Source organism: Perca flavescens, chromosome 9 (assembly GCF_004354835.1).
Source record: "Perca flavescens isolate YP-PL-M2 chromosome 9, PFLA_1.0, whole genome shotgun sequence".
Taxonomy (NCBI): Eukaryota; Metazoa; Chordata; class Actinopteri; order Perciformes; family Percidae; genus Perca; species Perca flavescens.
The window spans coordinates 5,912,389-5,927,245 of record NC_041339.1 but is presented as its reverse complement, the minus strand read 5'-3'; the positions used below and the strand labels follow the sequence as shown (position 1 = coordinate 5,927,245).

Here is a 14,857-nt window from a genome sequence, read left to right as displayed (position 1 = left end):
GTTCACTGAAACATGTTTCTGAAAACATTTTAAGCGAGAATTAGGGCGACGGCCGATTGGTGTGTCTCGGGCTTAAGAAAGACGGACTTTCACCATCAACGGTCGCTGCTTGTTGCCAATTGGCTGGAATAGTGTTTTGTGGCTCGCGCACTCCTTTCTGTTTGTTTTCCGATTACACGCGCTGTGTATGAACACCAGTTTCTTTTTCAGCACACACAGAAACTAGAGAGCTAGGCGAGTGTGAGGAGGGATTTGCTGAATTTGACAAAACAAAAAAAGTATTGGATTTACATCACTTACTATACCTTTAATAACAGGTAAGGAGAAAGGAGCAACGTGGCCGTCTCGCTCTCGCTCCAAGATGTGGTGCATGAAGGAGCCGTGGTCGCTGGGGGCTAACGGGATCTCTCGGTCGCTGAGCTCGTGCTCCAGGCTGCTATGGAAGAGGCTGAGCAGCAGCTCGTTGGACAGACAGGGGGAGCCGTGAATCTGCTCCTCCGTCTCCACTGCTACACACAGGAAGGGGAAGACACAGGTGACAACAAGGAACACACACGGTTTCTAAATATTAAATCTATCCGGTCGCTGACTTTATTAGAAAAAGGTTCAAATTTGAAGTAGATCCGTATGTATTTTGTGAGGCGGCTGATGAGACTTTGGAACACATGTTCTTTCTTTTTGCCCTGTGTCCAACAGCTTCTGGTCCAAGCTACATGATTGGCTGTCATTTAGGATTGATAATATCCCAACTTTTGATCACACATCCTCTTTTATATGGATACTATAGATTCATCAACATCTGATAGAGTTAATATGATGGCTCTCATGGGTTAATATCATATTCATTGCAGTAAATGAAGATGTTCCAAGCCTTCCTTTGTTTGGTTTATACATTTTAAATTGTTTTTAGTAAAAAACGCAAGAAAAATGTTTAATGACACATCTAGGAAATCATTGTTTTGATTAATCTCCCCTTGTGTGCTGCTCCTAAATGTTGATTTTTATATGATCTAGCCTTTTGGCTTTTGACTTGTAATTTTTTAAGTAATTCCCCCCTTTTTGTTGATGTTTTTGTTTTCTTGTACATTGACAACATTTGTATTGAATCTACTCAGGTATATTTTGTATGTTGTTGTTTTTAGTCAAAGGCCCTGTTTGCACGAATACACTTGCGGGTGAAAACAGCAAAATATTTTATCAGGTGTGCCTTTTGTTTAGACGGCATTTTTGGGACTTAAAAACGCAAAAAAAAAATGAAACCACCATCCAGAGTGGAAATCTTAAAAATGCTCCACCATTGCGTTCCCGTCCAAAGGTTAAAAACGGACTGTGCGAGTGTGTGCGAGTGTGTGCAAGTGTGTGTGTGTGCGCGTGTGTGCGCATTGTTTGGAGCAATAACTCCACCTCCTCGTCTGTCCAGATAAAATTGTCATCTTTTGTTGTTCGTTTCGCGCTACTAGGGAGAGGAAAGGGAGAGAGGAGGAGGAGAAGGAGATAAGTAGAAGGAAGGTTCTACACAGGCGCGGAGACTTGGTGGATCGCATTTCACACTTCCACTTTTGCGTCACCATATGCACGCAGAGTTCCCCCCAATAACGCTCATCTAAACGCAGAATAAAATGTGAGAACACAACGCCACTTTTGCGTTTTCTCTTCAGATCGTTTCCGTCTAAACACAGCCAAAGTCTACAGGAAAAGTTTGTATTTCATGATGGATGTACAGTGGGGGAAATAAGTATTTGACCCCTTGCTGATTTTGCAGGTTTGCCCACTTACAAAGAATGCAAAAATCTACAATTGTAATCATATGTACATTCTAACAGTGAAAGACAGAATCCCAAAGAAAATTCCAGAAAATCACATCATATGAATTTATTAAAATTGATAACCATCTGATGAGGAAAAACAAGTATTTGACCCCCTGGACAAACAGCATGTTAATATTTTGTAGAAAAGCCATTATTGGCCAGCACAGATGTCAAACGGTTTTTATAGTTTGTGACAAGGTTTGTGCACATTTCGGCAGGGATGTTGGCCCACTCCTCCCTGCAGACAGCCTCCAAATCATTCAGGTTCCGAGGTTATCGCCTAGCAACTCGAATTTTAAGCTCCCTCCAAAGATTTTCAATCAGATTCAGGTCTGGAGACTGGCTAGGCCACTCCAGAACCTTGATGTGCTTCTTCTTCAGCCACTCTTTTGTTGCTTTGGCGGTGTGCTTAGGATCGTTGTCGTGCTGAAACACCCATCCTCGACCCGTCTTCAGCTCACTCACTGAGGGAAGGAGATGTCGGTCCAGAATTCCACGATACATGGCCCCGTCCATCCTCCCCTCAATACGATGGAGTTGTCCCGTCCCCTTGGCTGAAAAGCACCCCCAAAGCATGAGGTTGCCACCACCATGCTTGACGGTGGGGATGGTGTTCTTTGGGTTGTACTCGGTGTTCTTTGCCCTCCAAACACGACGAGTTGAGTTGAGGCCAAAAAGTTCTATTTTGGTCTCATCTGACCACATCACCTTCTTCCAGGCCTCTTCTGAGTCGTCCAGGTGGTGAATGGCGAACTTCATGCGGGCCTGTACATGTTTCTTCTTGAGCAGGGGGACCTTGCGTGCGCTGCAGGATTTCAATCCATGACGCGTAGTGTGTTACCAACCGTTTCTTTTGTAACTGTGGTCCCAGCTGCCTTCAGTTGATTCATCAGTTCCCCCTTGTGGTTTTGGGATGATTCCTCACCGTTCGCATGATCAGGGACACCCCACGAGGCAAGATCTTGTGTGGAGGCCCAGACCGAGGGAGGTTGGCGGTGGTGTGGTGCTTCTTCCATTTCCTGATAACTGCACCGACAGTTGATCTTTTCTCTCCAAGTTGCTTTCCGATTCTCTTGTAGCCCATCCCAGCCTTGTGCAGATCAGCAATCTTGTCCCTGATGTCCGTAGAAAGCTCTTTGGTCTTGCCCATCGTGGTGATGTTGGATGCTGGTTGTTTGGGTGTTGACAGGTGTCTTTTATACAGGTAACGAGGTGAGGCAGGTGTATTTGATGTAGATAATTGGTTCGGATTGGGGCTGTGTCTTAAAGAAAGACTAACTGGCTTGTAGGAGCCAGAATACTTGCTGTTTGTCCAGGGGGTCAAATACTTGTTTTTCCTCATCAGATGGTTATCAATTTTAATAAATTCATATGATGTGATTTTCTGGAATTTTCTTTTCACTGTTAGAATGTACATATGATTAAAATTGTAGATTTTTGCATTCTTTGTAAGTGGGCAAACCTGCAAAATCAGCAAGGGGTCAAATACTTATTTCCCCCACTGTATATCATTCTCAATGTTGCAGATGGAGCGTCTGATTGTCGTACCTGTACTGAATGTAAGGAAGAAGAGCTCAACCTGCTGGCATTTTGGGAGCAGTTGAATGAGGTCAAACTGGAAGGGAACCATGTGAATGCTGTCCTCTGAGGCCAGGGCTTCTCCTAGACAGACAGACAGACAGACAGACAGACAGACACACACAATAATCCATTCTTCAATTTATAACAGCTTTGCCTTTCAAATACAGCAATACACAGATTTGACATCGCAGAGATTGGGCAATATGACAGAGCCAGTAGCTGAAGGGGACAGGTATTAGTACAACACAAAATATATATTGGTACTTTGGCAGAAACTTAACAAATCCAGTTATTTCCAATCGCTTCCAATTTGCGTTTTCTTTCATTTCTGCTGCTGCCGTTAATAAAACTCAACAATTCCTGCATAGGTGCTTCATGTTAAAAGCCTTCAAGCCGCTTTAATGCCATAATCCTCCCTGTGCTGGTAGTTTGAAACATTCATAGAAAAAAACAGGAAAATAGAAGTGATAAATTTGTATTTCTCTTAAAGCACAGCAGTCATGCAGCAGAGTTTGCTGGGGGAATAAAAAGCAGTCTATAATAGCAGCCTTTTTAAATGAAATCTCTGCATTTGAGCTTAATAAGCCCCGGACCACCAGTAGTGGAACATAACTAAGTACATTTACTCAAATACTGTACTCAAGTACAATTAAGTTATTTATGCTTTACTTGCTTTACTATGCTACCTTAGACTTTTACTCCACTACACAAGGGGGATACTGTTTTCATCTGTCAACTATAGTTAGTAGTTATTTTACAAATTAAGACTTTACAAACATAACTGTGATGAGTAAATAAAATATGGGTTCTTATTGGTTACCCAGCAGTATATGTTGCTTACTCATTAATCAATCAGTAATAATAAGTCAAATTATAACAAGAATAGTATAACCATTTTTCCGCATATTGAATACTTGCTTACTTGCCTGCTTTTATACTACACTATTATACCACTTTGTAAATGTTACTTAAAGACTTTGGTCCTATTTTCTATACAGGATTTTAACTTTTGTCAGAGAGTTTCTACAGTGTGCTTTTGTGGTGCTGCTACCTGAGGGACCCGAACACACCATCTGAGAATTTAATGTATGTCCAGTGTCAAGTAACATTGTAGGAAATGTGAGATGTTTGATTACCTCGCCCATCCTTGAGTCCAGCTGGCAGTGAGCAGACCTGGTCCTTATTCTGACACAGTTGGCTCAAATACTCAAAGGTCATCATGGTGGACATACAGGCCAGATCTCTCGGGAAGATCTACAACAACACAGCAGATCACCATGAAACACAACCTGATGTCTTAAGATAACCTCACATACAGATAACAACAGTTAACGGAGCTCTCTGAACGCACACACAGTGATTTAGGCTGCGTTCAGACAGCATGCGTCGGCCGTCCGACGGTTCTGCAACAACACAGGTCTTTCCATTCATTTTTAATGAGGGTAGTGCATTTAGGCTGCGGTGGGGGTTGCTGCAGGGGGGACACTCAAAAAAGCGCAGCGGGCGTGTGGGGAAAAGTTGAGACCGACTCAACTTTTGGAGAAACGCAACCCCACGTCACGCTGTGGTGGCCAATCATGTAACAGAGATCAGACTTGTCTTGAGCTCTGGTTTTAGGTGGTCTGAGAGTCCCGTACAGGAAACAGGAAACATCACTGCCTCTATCGCTGCCACAGCAAAGTTTTAATACACTATGAGGGTAAAAAAACGAAACACAAGCACTAAACTGCCTGAGAGTTTGTATAATGGCTGAATGTTTTCTGCAACAACAAAGCACTCGCTATGTCTCACTCATCTCTTTTCTCTCTCCTTTGTTTGTAGGTTTAAGAACACAACAGGACGTCACGCAAAATGGGCCATTTCATTGACTCACAACCCTGCAGCAAATCGCGGGATCGCTTTTTTTGGTCTGACTGCCTAGGTCCCCTAGCTCTATTTTTTTTACAGTGAATGGGTGTGTGGACGGACCGCCCTTCTGGGACTAGCTGCTGTGTAAATTAGCTATACACACCGCTTGAGGGATCTCCTGGTACTTGAGGCCCTGGAAGTGGCGATGGTGGTCCATGCAGTTCATCACTATGCCGCTCTGCGGTTCCACCCAGCACTCTGTTACCAGGTTCAGCTCCGTGTCCATGTCCACGGCCTCCACCTCCGTGTCGTTGTCGTCATCGGTGGAGAAGCTGGAGTCCCATGAAAGACAGAAGACAACAGGCTGACAAAATGTACATGATGCCAGCGTTCGCGGAGGAGGGTCGGTGTGAATGCCAAGGTAAGCAGGCCGTACATCAGAGTTAAAGCCACTGTATGTTTTGTATAGCCACAGTGGTGGGATTTCCCAAACTGAATAAATCCTGCACACGTAAACACAAAACTGCTTTGCTCAATCGTGTTGTAACTAAGACATCTGCTGAAAAGAATTATGTTATTCATTAGCATGATTGCCATAAAGTTTAGTTCTTGGTAGACCCAAGATCAGCTGGACATCAGAGGCCTGTGGCCATCCATGGTTTTGACATCAAGCAGGTGTCCTCCTTTAAATATCTAGGAGTTCATATTGATAATGACTCATCGATAGCTCATAAATGAGCAGCGATGAACGTATGACCATGAATTTTATTAATGTAAATTTGTGACTGAATGTATGTATGGATATGAATGAAGGAATTACTGCATTTTTACAATGGATTGTAAGGATATTTATATTTATAAATGGATAAATTAATGTTTTTTTTTACTAGCAGCCTTTAGCAGAATTTCTCCTTAGGGAGACTAATAAACAGACTTTGACTTTGAAATCATCCAAAACACCAAAGTACGAAGAGATAGCTAACCAGATGTAAGCTTATTTTGAAAAGTGGAAGCTCGGGGAAGGAACCAGGCGGGAGGGCATGAGATAGGAGGCTCCAGGCTGCAGCCATACAGTCTTGAATAGTCTGCAGGTTTTCATTCTAGCTGATCACCTCAGCAGGTGAGTTTACAGAGTTCCTCCCTCTTCTTGATTGAAGCAGACTGCTAATTAGTGTGTGGAGTCTTTGGTTTGAACCATAGACTGTACAAATACAGGACGAGACTTCCTGGTCTGAAAAGTGAAGCCAATGCGGAAGTGCCGTAAACCTGCATTCTATCTAACTTCCAGCAGTGGGCGACTCCAATGGGTCCAAAAACAAGTCCGTTCCTATAGAAGTCTATGAGAAAATGAGCCTACTTCTCACTTGATTTATTATCTCAGTACACATTTTCAGAACGAGTTCATGGGCTCAATCGCTAGTTTCAAGTCTTCCTCTTTACAGCATGCTGTTCCTTTTTGCAAATGATGGGCCCGTTTATTTTAAAGTAGACGATAACGACAATACGTTCTCCTCTTAAACTTTGACCCTCTCACTGTGTCCTTGTCTAGGCACGGTGTGTTCCTGAGGGCATACATGCCCTCCCAGACCAGATAGGGGAGATGTCATAGACTCTGACAAGATAACAATTGACGACATCTACTGTGTATCATGATTTATTACATTTATTATAAAAAGCAGCTGTAGAGAGCTTTTCGTCATTGTCTGTACTATTCTGTAGTGCATAGACTGCCTCCTTGTTGGGTTCTCAAGTAAAATTAACTTGAAAATATCTTCAGTGGTCTCTGTCTATCATTTGATACTGAAATGACTCTAACAAAGTGACAGTTCAATCTGAATCATGAGCAAATTTTGATAAATTTCTAAGAATAAATAAAAATCTTTGCGGGGTGTTGTTGTTGTTGCAGGAGTCCTCAGTGTCACCACTCCATTCTAATGAATGAGAGGCTGACAGGTGATTACTGCCCGTCTTACCTGTCCTTGGTAGATGTACAGTGAGGTGGAAACAGGATGTACTGAACAATACAAGAGTCACTCTCTCTGTCTGAATCCCCCGACATGGCCTGAAAAATAGAAATTCAAAATTGAATTCAGCAGAAACCATTAGGAATGTACTGTACATAAACAAGCACCGAAGATGAAAACTAACTAAATGGTGCAGCGTCAGCCTTCGTGATGTATGAGATCTGGCGTCCTGCTGTTCCTTACCTTCATTGGCAGCTCGATCACCATGTTAATGATGCCCTCTCCACTGGCAGCAAAGTGAAAGCCTTCTGATATGCGGATCCTTCACAGACATCAACAGGTATTTTTAGGAAACATATTCCACAAAGCTGCTTTATCTCACATAAAGCAGCTTCAACTGCTAGGACTTCAAGCATCTATAAGCCAAACAGCATTCAAACTAGCCTGGGAAAACCCTGACGAACTTCCGGCAAATTAGAGATTTGCTCTGCAAGTCAGTCTGGCCAAGAGCCCGTTCAAGCCTATTTCCAATTTTTCCAAATCAAGGCACCAATCACAACCGTTGAGGCGGGCTTTACACGATGACGATAGCGCAGCGACGGCAAGCAGCTTTCTGTTTACATTGATCATGACGGCCACCAAAGCGCAGCAACCCGCTGATGCCGCTGTCGCTGCTACGTCACCCAGAGCGTTGGTCTGATTGGTTGAAGGACTATCCAATTGCACACAGAGGCATTTGGGCGGCGTCTGTTGGTGACGCCCTGAGGCCCCTTTGGAAATGGGCTGTGAATGAACCTTCCCCAGACCCACTCTCAGTTACAGCTGAGAAGGGTCTGGCGTCAACCAGCCAATGTTCAAACAGCTATAATTCATTAGAATTAGCTGCACTCATAATTGTTGGGTATTTGTAAATGATAGAGTAGGTCTAGAACACACTCTATCTGTAAAGTGCCCTGAGATAAATTCTGTTATGATTTGACACTATGAATAAAATTGAACTGAATACGCTGCTTTTTTTGAGAAATGTTCTCCCCTCGTCCTAAAATGCTCATGAATCGATACTTGAGTACTTCTTGTTGAAGCAGCCGCGCTGTGTACCAATCAGCGACGGTCAGCCATGCATACCCCACCCCAAAGTTCCTTAACTTTCAGAAAATACTGGCCTCTGATCAGGGACTTTTGGGGTTGGTAAAAAGTCCCCGGAAAAAGTCCCCAGAACTTCATTTAGACCCTGGTTCCTGAAGTCGAAATGCAGGGGAAAGTTCCCGCGATCAAAAAGCAGCTATAGATTACTTTGGGTTTATTAAATCAAAACGTTTGCTCCATCTTAGTTTATACAGGGTTTACAGCCAATTCACTAAGTATATGTCTCTGTTATACTGATGGAATAAGTGCAGTAGAAATTCACATTATACCAAATGTAACAAAACAAACATGGAGGAGGCATTAAACAATTAAGTAAAGGCCTCTCTAAAGTTACCGCACACTATTTTATAATTTACAGTATTTGTATAAATAAAAAAAAAAACATAAGTGACAACACCACCACATACCAGATATCCTTTAGCAAATGTGTTCGTTTTCTGAAACAGACTACTCGAGTAGGGCAACAACAAGAAACACAAATGATGAACTCACTCGGAGAGCATGGACAGGATGTGAGCGACAGCCTGCATGGCCACGGTTAGTCCGTGGCTGCTCTGCACGGCCCACACCCAGCGCTGGTGCAGGAAGTAACGGGACAGCGAGGCCAGGGTGGAGGAGGCGGTCCGGTTGGCTGCCATGCTGAGGGGGACCGAACTGTTGGAGGGCTGAGGAAAGTTCTCCATGTTGAAAATGAAAGGAGTCCTGAAGTCCAACGGCAGCTTCTCATACCTGCAGAGCATCCGAAGTTCGCTTCATTAAAATGTGTCCGGCTGGCAGCCTCCTCTCACACAGAGGATACGGTGTGAGGGCTCCTGCACACTGCCTGCGTGGCGTTTTCTATGTCTTTGCACACCAGAAACAGGTCTGACGCAGTGCTGCTGCTGCTAGCCTTGTCTGTAAACATGTACTGTATGTTTCCCATTGATAAAATGAAATAATAGCGTCTTCTTCAACTTTATTTTGTCAATATGTTTGTGTTTGTACATTTGTTTGCACATATTTCGATATATATATTTTTATATTTCAATTCCCTTTTCTGAGATAATAAAGTCCATGTTATTGTTTTATCAGAATCCAATTGAAATTCAACAGATTTTGCTAAATTGTTAAAATGTTAAAAGCATAGGCTATCCTGTAGTCCAGCATCCCCCGATTAAAAAGCTGTAGGTGACGTATTTCCAGGGAGGGATGTCAAAACCTAGAGACTTTCAAACATCAAAATGTAATTTATTAAATGTATTTGTGTACTTTTCGTATTCTATTTTGCCTGGAAACGCCAGACGTCACGTGAAAAAAATGCGTTTTCGGTGCAGCTCGAGCCGCTCCTCAGACGTGCGTGTCACGCAGGCAGTATGCGAGCTCTAACCCGTTAACATGGGAGCCGAAAAAAAAAGGACACGCCACGCAGCCGACACGCTCACGCCACGCAGCCAGTGTGTAGCTGGCCTAAGAATGCACGGGTACAGCACCTCAAAAGAGCAGTATACCAAGGACAAGCACTTCAGGTGGAACCAAATATGCCATCTGCAATAGTTGGATAAATCCAAGCAAAAAAAGACCATGGCCGCCACAAGGCGTTTTTGCGATGGCTCCCTTTCGGAAAATGTTCCATAAGCTCAATCTGAATTTAGAAAAACTGCTTTTAACTTTAGTGCCCCTGACTCCGGGAACAAATTGCAACACTACCTTAAAATCAACTCACCTGTGCCTTTTGGACAATTTAGAATTCTGGTTTTAAACTTGCAAACTTCTACTTGTACTTTATTAACATAATTGTACTTTCTTTTGTATCCGTATTATCTTATCCTAATTTATTCATCAAATGTTATTTATAAAATGTTCAATTCAAAATGTTTTTATCTTTCTTATGATGGTGTATTGGTTTCTGTGTTATTGTTTTGTTGTCTTTGTAACTACTCGATTAGTTTAAATAAAAGGTTGAATGAATGAGGATACATTGTTGGAGCTTTGTTGCTTTACACATCACAGTCACACTGTAGTCACAGCCAGTTGTGACAATACTTTAAAAGGTGCAGTAGGTAAGACTTATAAAACTAACTTTCTGTCATATTTGCTGAAACTGACCCAATGTTGAAGCAGGTAAATAAAAAAAAAACAAATCTGGCTCCTCTGGCACCACCTACAGCCTGTAGTGCCATTTGCAAAAATCCACCGCTCCCTGTTCAGATGCACCAATCAGGGCCAGGGGGGGGGGTGTCTAACTGCGTGGCAATCACTGCTCATGCACACGCATTAATTCTCCCTTGTGGGGGAGGGGCTTGTGCTTTAGCAGAAAGGGGGAGGGACTGAGAAGTTGTTGATGTTCAAATTTTTGCAATCCTACCTACAGCACCTTTAATTTAGAAATTCTAACAATGTAAGCAAATAAAAAAAAAAAGGTTTATGACAGTCCGGCTCCATTTGGTTCCATGTGCAGTTCTGATGCCCTGCTATCATACGCACTGACCTAATGAGCAGCTTCTCCAGAGGCTTGTTGAGCACCACCACACAGGGTCTGTCTGACAGTGCAGGTTTGGGAGCTGGGATGGAGGGAGATTTGGATGGTGATGGATGACCAACTATCTTTCTCTTGGTCTTGGGAGTTGCCTCTTTGTTCTGAACACGATGAGGGAAGCGCAGTTTGAGGATCTGCTCTCGCAGCTCATCTACAATCTGACGGAAAAACACAAAATGTCAGGAGGGAGTTACAGCAAAAACAAATATATCATTCAAATGTTGCCACAAAAGGTTAAGTTAGTTCAGATACGTTACCAACTGCTGCTTTTTCATGAAAATCTGCACCTTATCTAATAATTCTGAGAAAAGATCTCGTATTTATGAGAAAAGGTATAGTTATCAATAGGGATGCACCGAATCTTTTTGGCTGGTTGGTTGTAGCGCTATCTTATTACGTGCAGAGGGAATTTAAAAGACAACCGTTTATCCCGCCCCTCGGATTGAGCCCTGTCAATGGTGAGTTCTCAGACCCAACATCTTGATGTGGGTCTGGCTTGTCAGGCTAACGTAAGTGGGGTTTAAGAACACATTTGTTGATTGGTGAATGAGGCCCATTGTCTTTATCAGCAGATGGAGCATAACCAATGGTCCAAGAAAGATCTAGTAAATCGCCCTTGGGTTGAGATTGTTCAAATTACCTGTTGTTTCAATTATTAATACATGTACTACTACTGTACTGTCTACAGCTGTATTATTTCATTTTCATCCATTTTAATTTTTTACAGGAACATTTTTAAAGCAACAATTATGTTACAGTAAAAGGGCCTGGCTCAGTTTAAAAACTGGTTTACAGCAGGTTCCTGTTCTGCAGCAAGTATGACTATCAAGAAGAAAGTTTATATGACTTTTTGAAATATGTGCTGGATGATAATGTTTGAATGTGATGGGGAATGTCATTCAAAATTTTGGTGTAAATATAGAAAAAGGATTTCTGACACTGAATACAAACAAATGCAGCATGCAATCCATCATCAGCACAAACCCACAGGCTGGAACCTTCACCTCTCTGACACAGTGTGCACCAAACACTGAACATCATCATGGTCTGGATTGTGCCAGAGTGTCCCTGATACTGTGTGTTTGACTCTCAGTACCTTGTTTCGAACATGGGCTGGTGTACCAATAGGGAAGCCCAGACGCAGAACCATGCAAGGTGTCTTGGAGATGAGACGGACCAGGTAGAAGGAGGTAGGAGGCTGGTCCGACGAACTGTAGGCACACGATTCATTTAAACCTTTTTGGCGTAACACAGACTTCTCATTTCAAAAGAGCTATTAAAAAAAGTGCTGTGACAGCTTTAAACAAGTTATATTCCCTCAACATCTTGGCCTTAGCCTCACTGTGGACATGAGTTGTGAGCACTTTGACAAAATAGTCATTTGTCCTTGGATTTAAAGAATTTGTTAAGAGCCTAAAGAGATAGAAGTATCTAGTATTTCACGGGGAAAAGAACAGTTGTGGAAGCAAACTCTGAAAAATTACATAATTGTCTCAGGATCTCTTAAAGGCTGTGTTTCACCCCTGCTGAGAACAAAGTTGCGTGGGAAACCTTTCCCATTTAGGGGGACTTACTTTGAGAAACCTGAAGATGGTAAATCCTGGAATAAATATCAATTACCACCAGCTCCAATCCAAAAATACTGATATCACTTTGATCAATTGAATAATCTTAGTGTCAGAATCCAGTTTAGGAAACAGCTAAAGTTTCTTCCAGCTCTTGGCCTAACGTGGTGATTTCTTCATCCGTTGTCTCACCTGTATATGAGTTTAACATAGGAGTAACCCTCCACCAGCACGAAGCTGCTCCAGTCCCTCAGCAGTGACGTGAGGGCAGAGTGGGAGATGCGACACTGAATGGTGCTGTAGCGTCCGTTGTTTCCAGCTGTGTGCAGGTGTTTGGGGACAGGCCTGGAGGGTCAAAATTAGGAATGTAATGACGGACTGACAGACCAGAATAAACCGAGCCAAACAAACGTGGCAGATAGGGCTGGGCGATTTGGAGAAAATGTGATAGGACGATATTCTTGACCAAATGCATCGTTATCAACATTGCGACGATATTGTAGGGCTGACTATTGGTGCTTTCACAAAATATATTTTACAGTGAGATTTTAGATAAATAATTATCAATAATGTGGTTAACAGTTTCAAGTGAAATTATAGAGAAAAAATAGATTTACATGCATGCACAAAAATGTTTGTTTGTTAAAACAAATCTGCAATTCTTCAATGAGATTCCCTTAAAATGTTTCACAACAGATTTTCTGAGAAAATTGAGTAAGTATGTGCTCGTTATTTTAAATTTAGACGACAATATCTCAATATATGATTTCATCAAGATGCAATTCCATTGAAAGATGATAAATTATCATATTGAATTATCGCCCAGCCCTAAAGGCAGATAATAAGCATTGTAAAATATGGAGCTACATCCACACAAGGCACTGTCTTTCCTGAAATCCATCCCTTTTTATATCTAGCGTAGATATATGTGTGGTCTTAGTGAAGCGGTTCCTGTTGGCTATGCAAATCCTCTTTAAATAGTTAAAACTCAACTATACATTTCTCACATGTCATGTTCAAGGATGATAGCAATGCGATGCATGTGCAGCCATCTCTGCCAGAAGGTGGCATCCATGGAGAGGATGGGCTTCCAATAGGAAGCAAACTGGGATTGAGAGGAGTCTTTGGATCCACTGTGCTGCAAGGACAGGACCTGGGAAAAGAGGAGGTACAGGAGGAGGTACAGGAGGTACGCAAACACAAGTGAGTCTCAGAGGACACAATGATTATTGATCCAACTGCATCACCATTACTTGGAAAAGGCAGATCAGCACTGTGGTTCAGGTTATTTGTGCTTAAAGGATAAAGATAGATTTTCCTATTGTCAACAAATCCAATGAAAAGACCAAAAGCAACAATGCATCTGTTAAAGCCATCTCCATGCAGTGTGTCACTTTCCTACCCTCTCGTAAATCTTTGAAAACACCTCATACACATAGTTCCCTTTCTAAAAAAAGGCTCTGTAATTTCCTACAACAGCTGATCACTGTAGTTTTTATCAAAAAAACTGGAGGAAACAGCAACTTTGTTGGGGGGACTATTTTCAGCGGCGGATTAATCCACATTTGGTGCTGTAGTGAGTATCTGTGGAAGTAGGACAGTGTGTGTGGGATTGAGTCGAAATAAACTACAGTGTGAGCAAGTAGGTTTACATGCGCACCAATATTCCACTATTATTCCGAATATGACAATATTCCAAATTTGATACGGGTCATGTAAACAGCATATTCCGGTTGGATATTCCGAATAAGGCCTTTATCCGAATATAGCATTTTCCGATTAAGATGTGTGATATTCCGGTATTATTCAGGTTTTAGAGGCATTGTTTGGACATGTATACGGCGCATTAAGAATATTCTTCCTCCATCTGGGTTTTTGCAGCAGGCTTATGGTCAGCTTTGTGCCGGTTCCTGGATGGGGGCGGGTATGTATGCAGTGCCTAAAGCAATTGGTTACATTGCGAGACCTGATATCACGCTTCCTGATACAAGGGTGATTTTTCCGCTCACAGGCGCTAGGGGGAAGCGAGACGACCACCATTCAACCCGAAAAAAGTCATATAACCATTCCAATGACTCTGAAGCTGTTCAGTTAAGGTAAATTAAGCTAAATAAACTGCATAGTTCCCCTTTAAGTATAATCAGTGAATGTCTGCACCGTACCGGAGTAGTAGAGCCGGGAGGGATGTAGAACAGAGGAACTCCGTTTTTGGTGCTCTCGGGAATCATGTAGTTCTCAGGAATTGAATTAAACGATTGGAGGTGCACCAACATCTGATCAGTCTGGTTGATGCTGGAAGGACACACAGTACCATGTAGTCAGGTACCAACACATCCGGTAGCAATAGCTATGAAATTGTATTCATATTATTATTGTAGGTTGTAAGTGAGGGTGGAACTGTACAGAATTTCTATTTAGTTTTTATTTACA

The 14,857-nt window shown here is 42.4% G+C and overlaps 1 protein-coding gene across 6 annotated transcripts in view; it reads right to left on the bottom strand.

Annotated features, from left to right (window-relative positions):
* szt2 (SZT2 subunit of KICSTOR complex) overlaps positions 1–14,857 on the bottom strand; it is a 161,174-nt gene that overhangs the window by 126,815 nt on the left and 19,502 nt on the right. For all 6 annotated transcript variants that reach the window (XM_028586980.1, XM_028586986.1, XM_028586981.1 and 3 more), the window contains exons 11-22: positions 14,590–14,719; positions 13,435–13,580; positions 12,620–12,772; positions 11,959–12,073; positions 10,815–11,020; positions 8,840–9,076; positions 7,445–7,523; positions 7,211–7,299; positions 5,401–5,569; positions 4,526–4,643; positions 3,357–3,470; positions 306–509 (exon numbers count right to left, since the gene is read on the bottom strand). In XM_028586980.1, the coding sequence (XP_028442781.1) occupies positions 306–509; positions 3,357–3,470; positions 4,526–4,643; positions 5,401–5,569; positions 7,211–7,299; positions 7,445–7,523; positions 8,840–9,076; positions 10,815–11,020; positions 11,959–12,073; positions 12,620–12,772; positions 13,435–13,580; positions 14,590–14,719 (1,760 nt within the window). The remainder of the gene's footprint in view (positions 1–305; positions 510–3,356; positions 3,471–4,525; positions 4,644–5,400; positions 5,570–7,210; positions 7,300–7,444; positions 7,524–8,839; positions 9,077–10,814; positions 11,021–11,958; positions 12,074–12,619; positions 12,773–13,434; positions 13,581–14,589; positions 14,720–14,857) is intronic.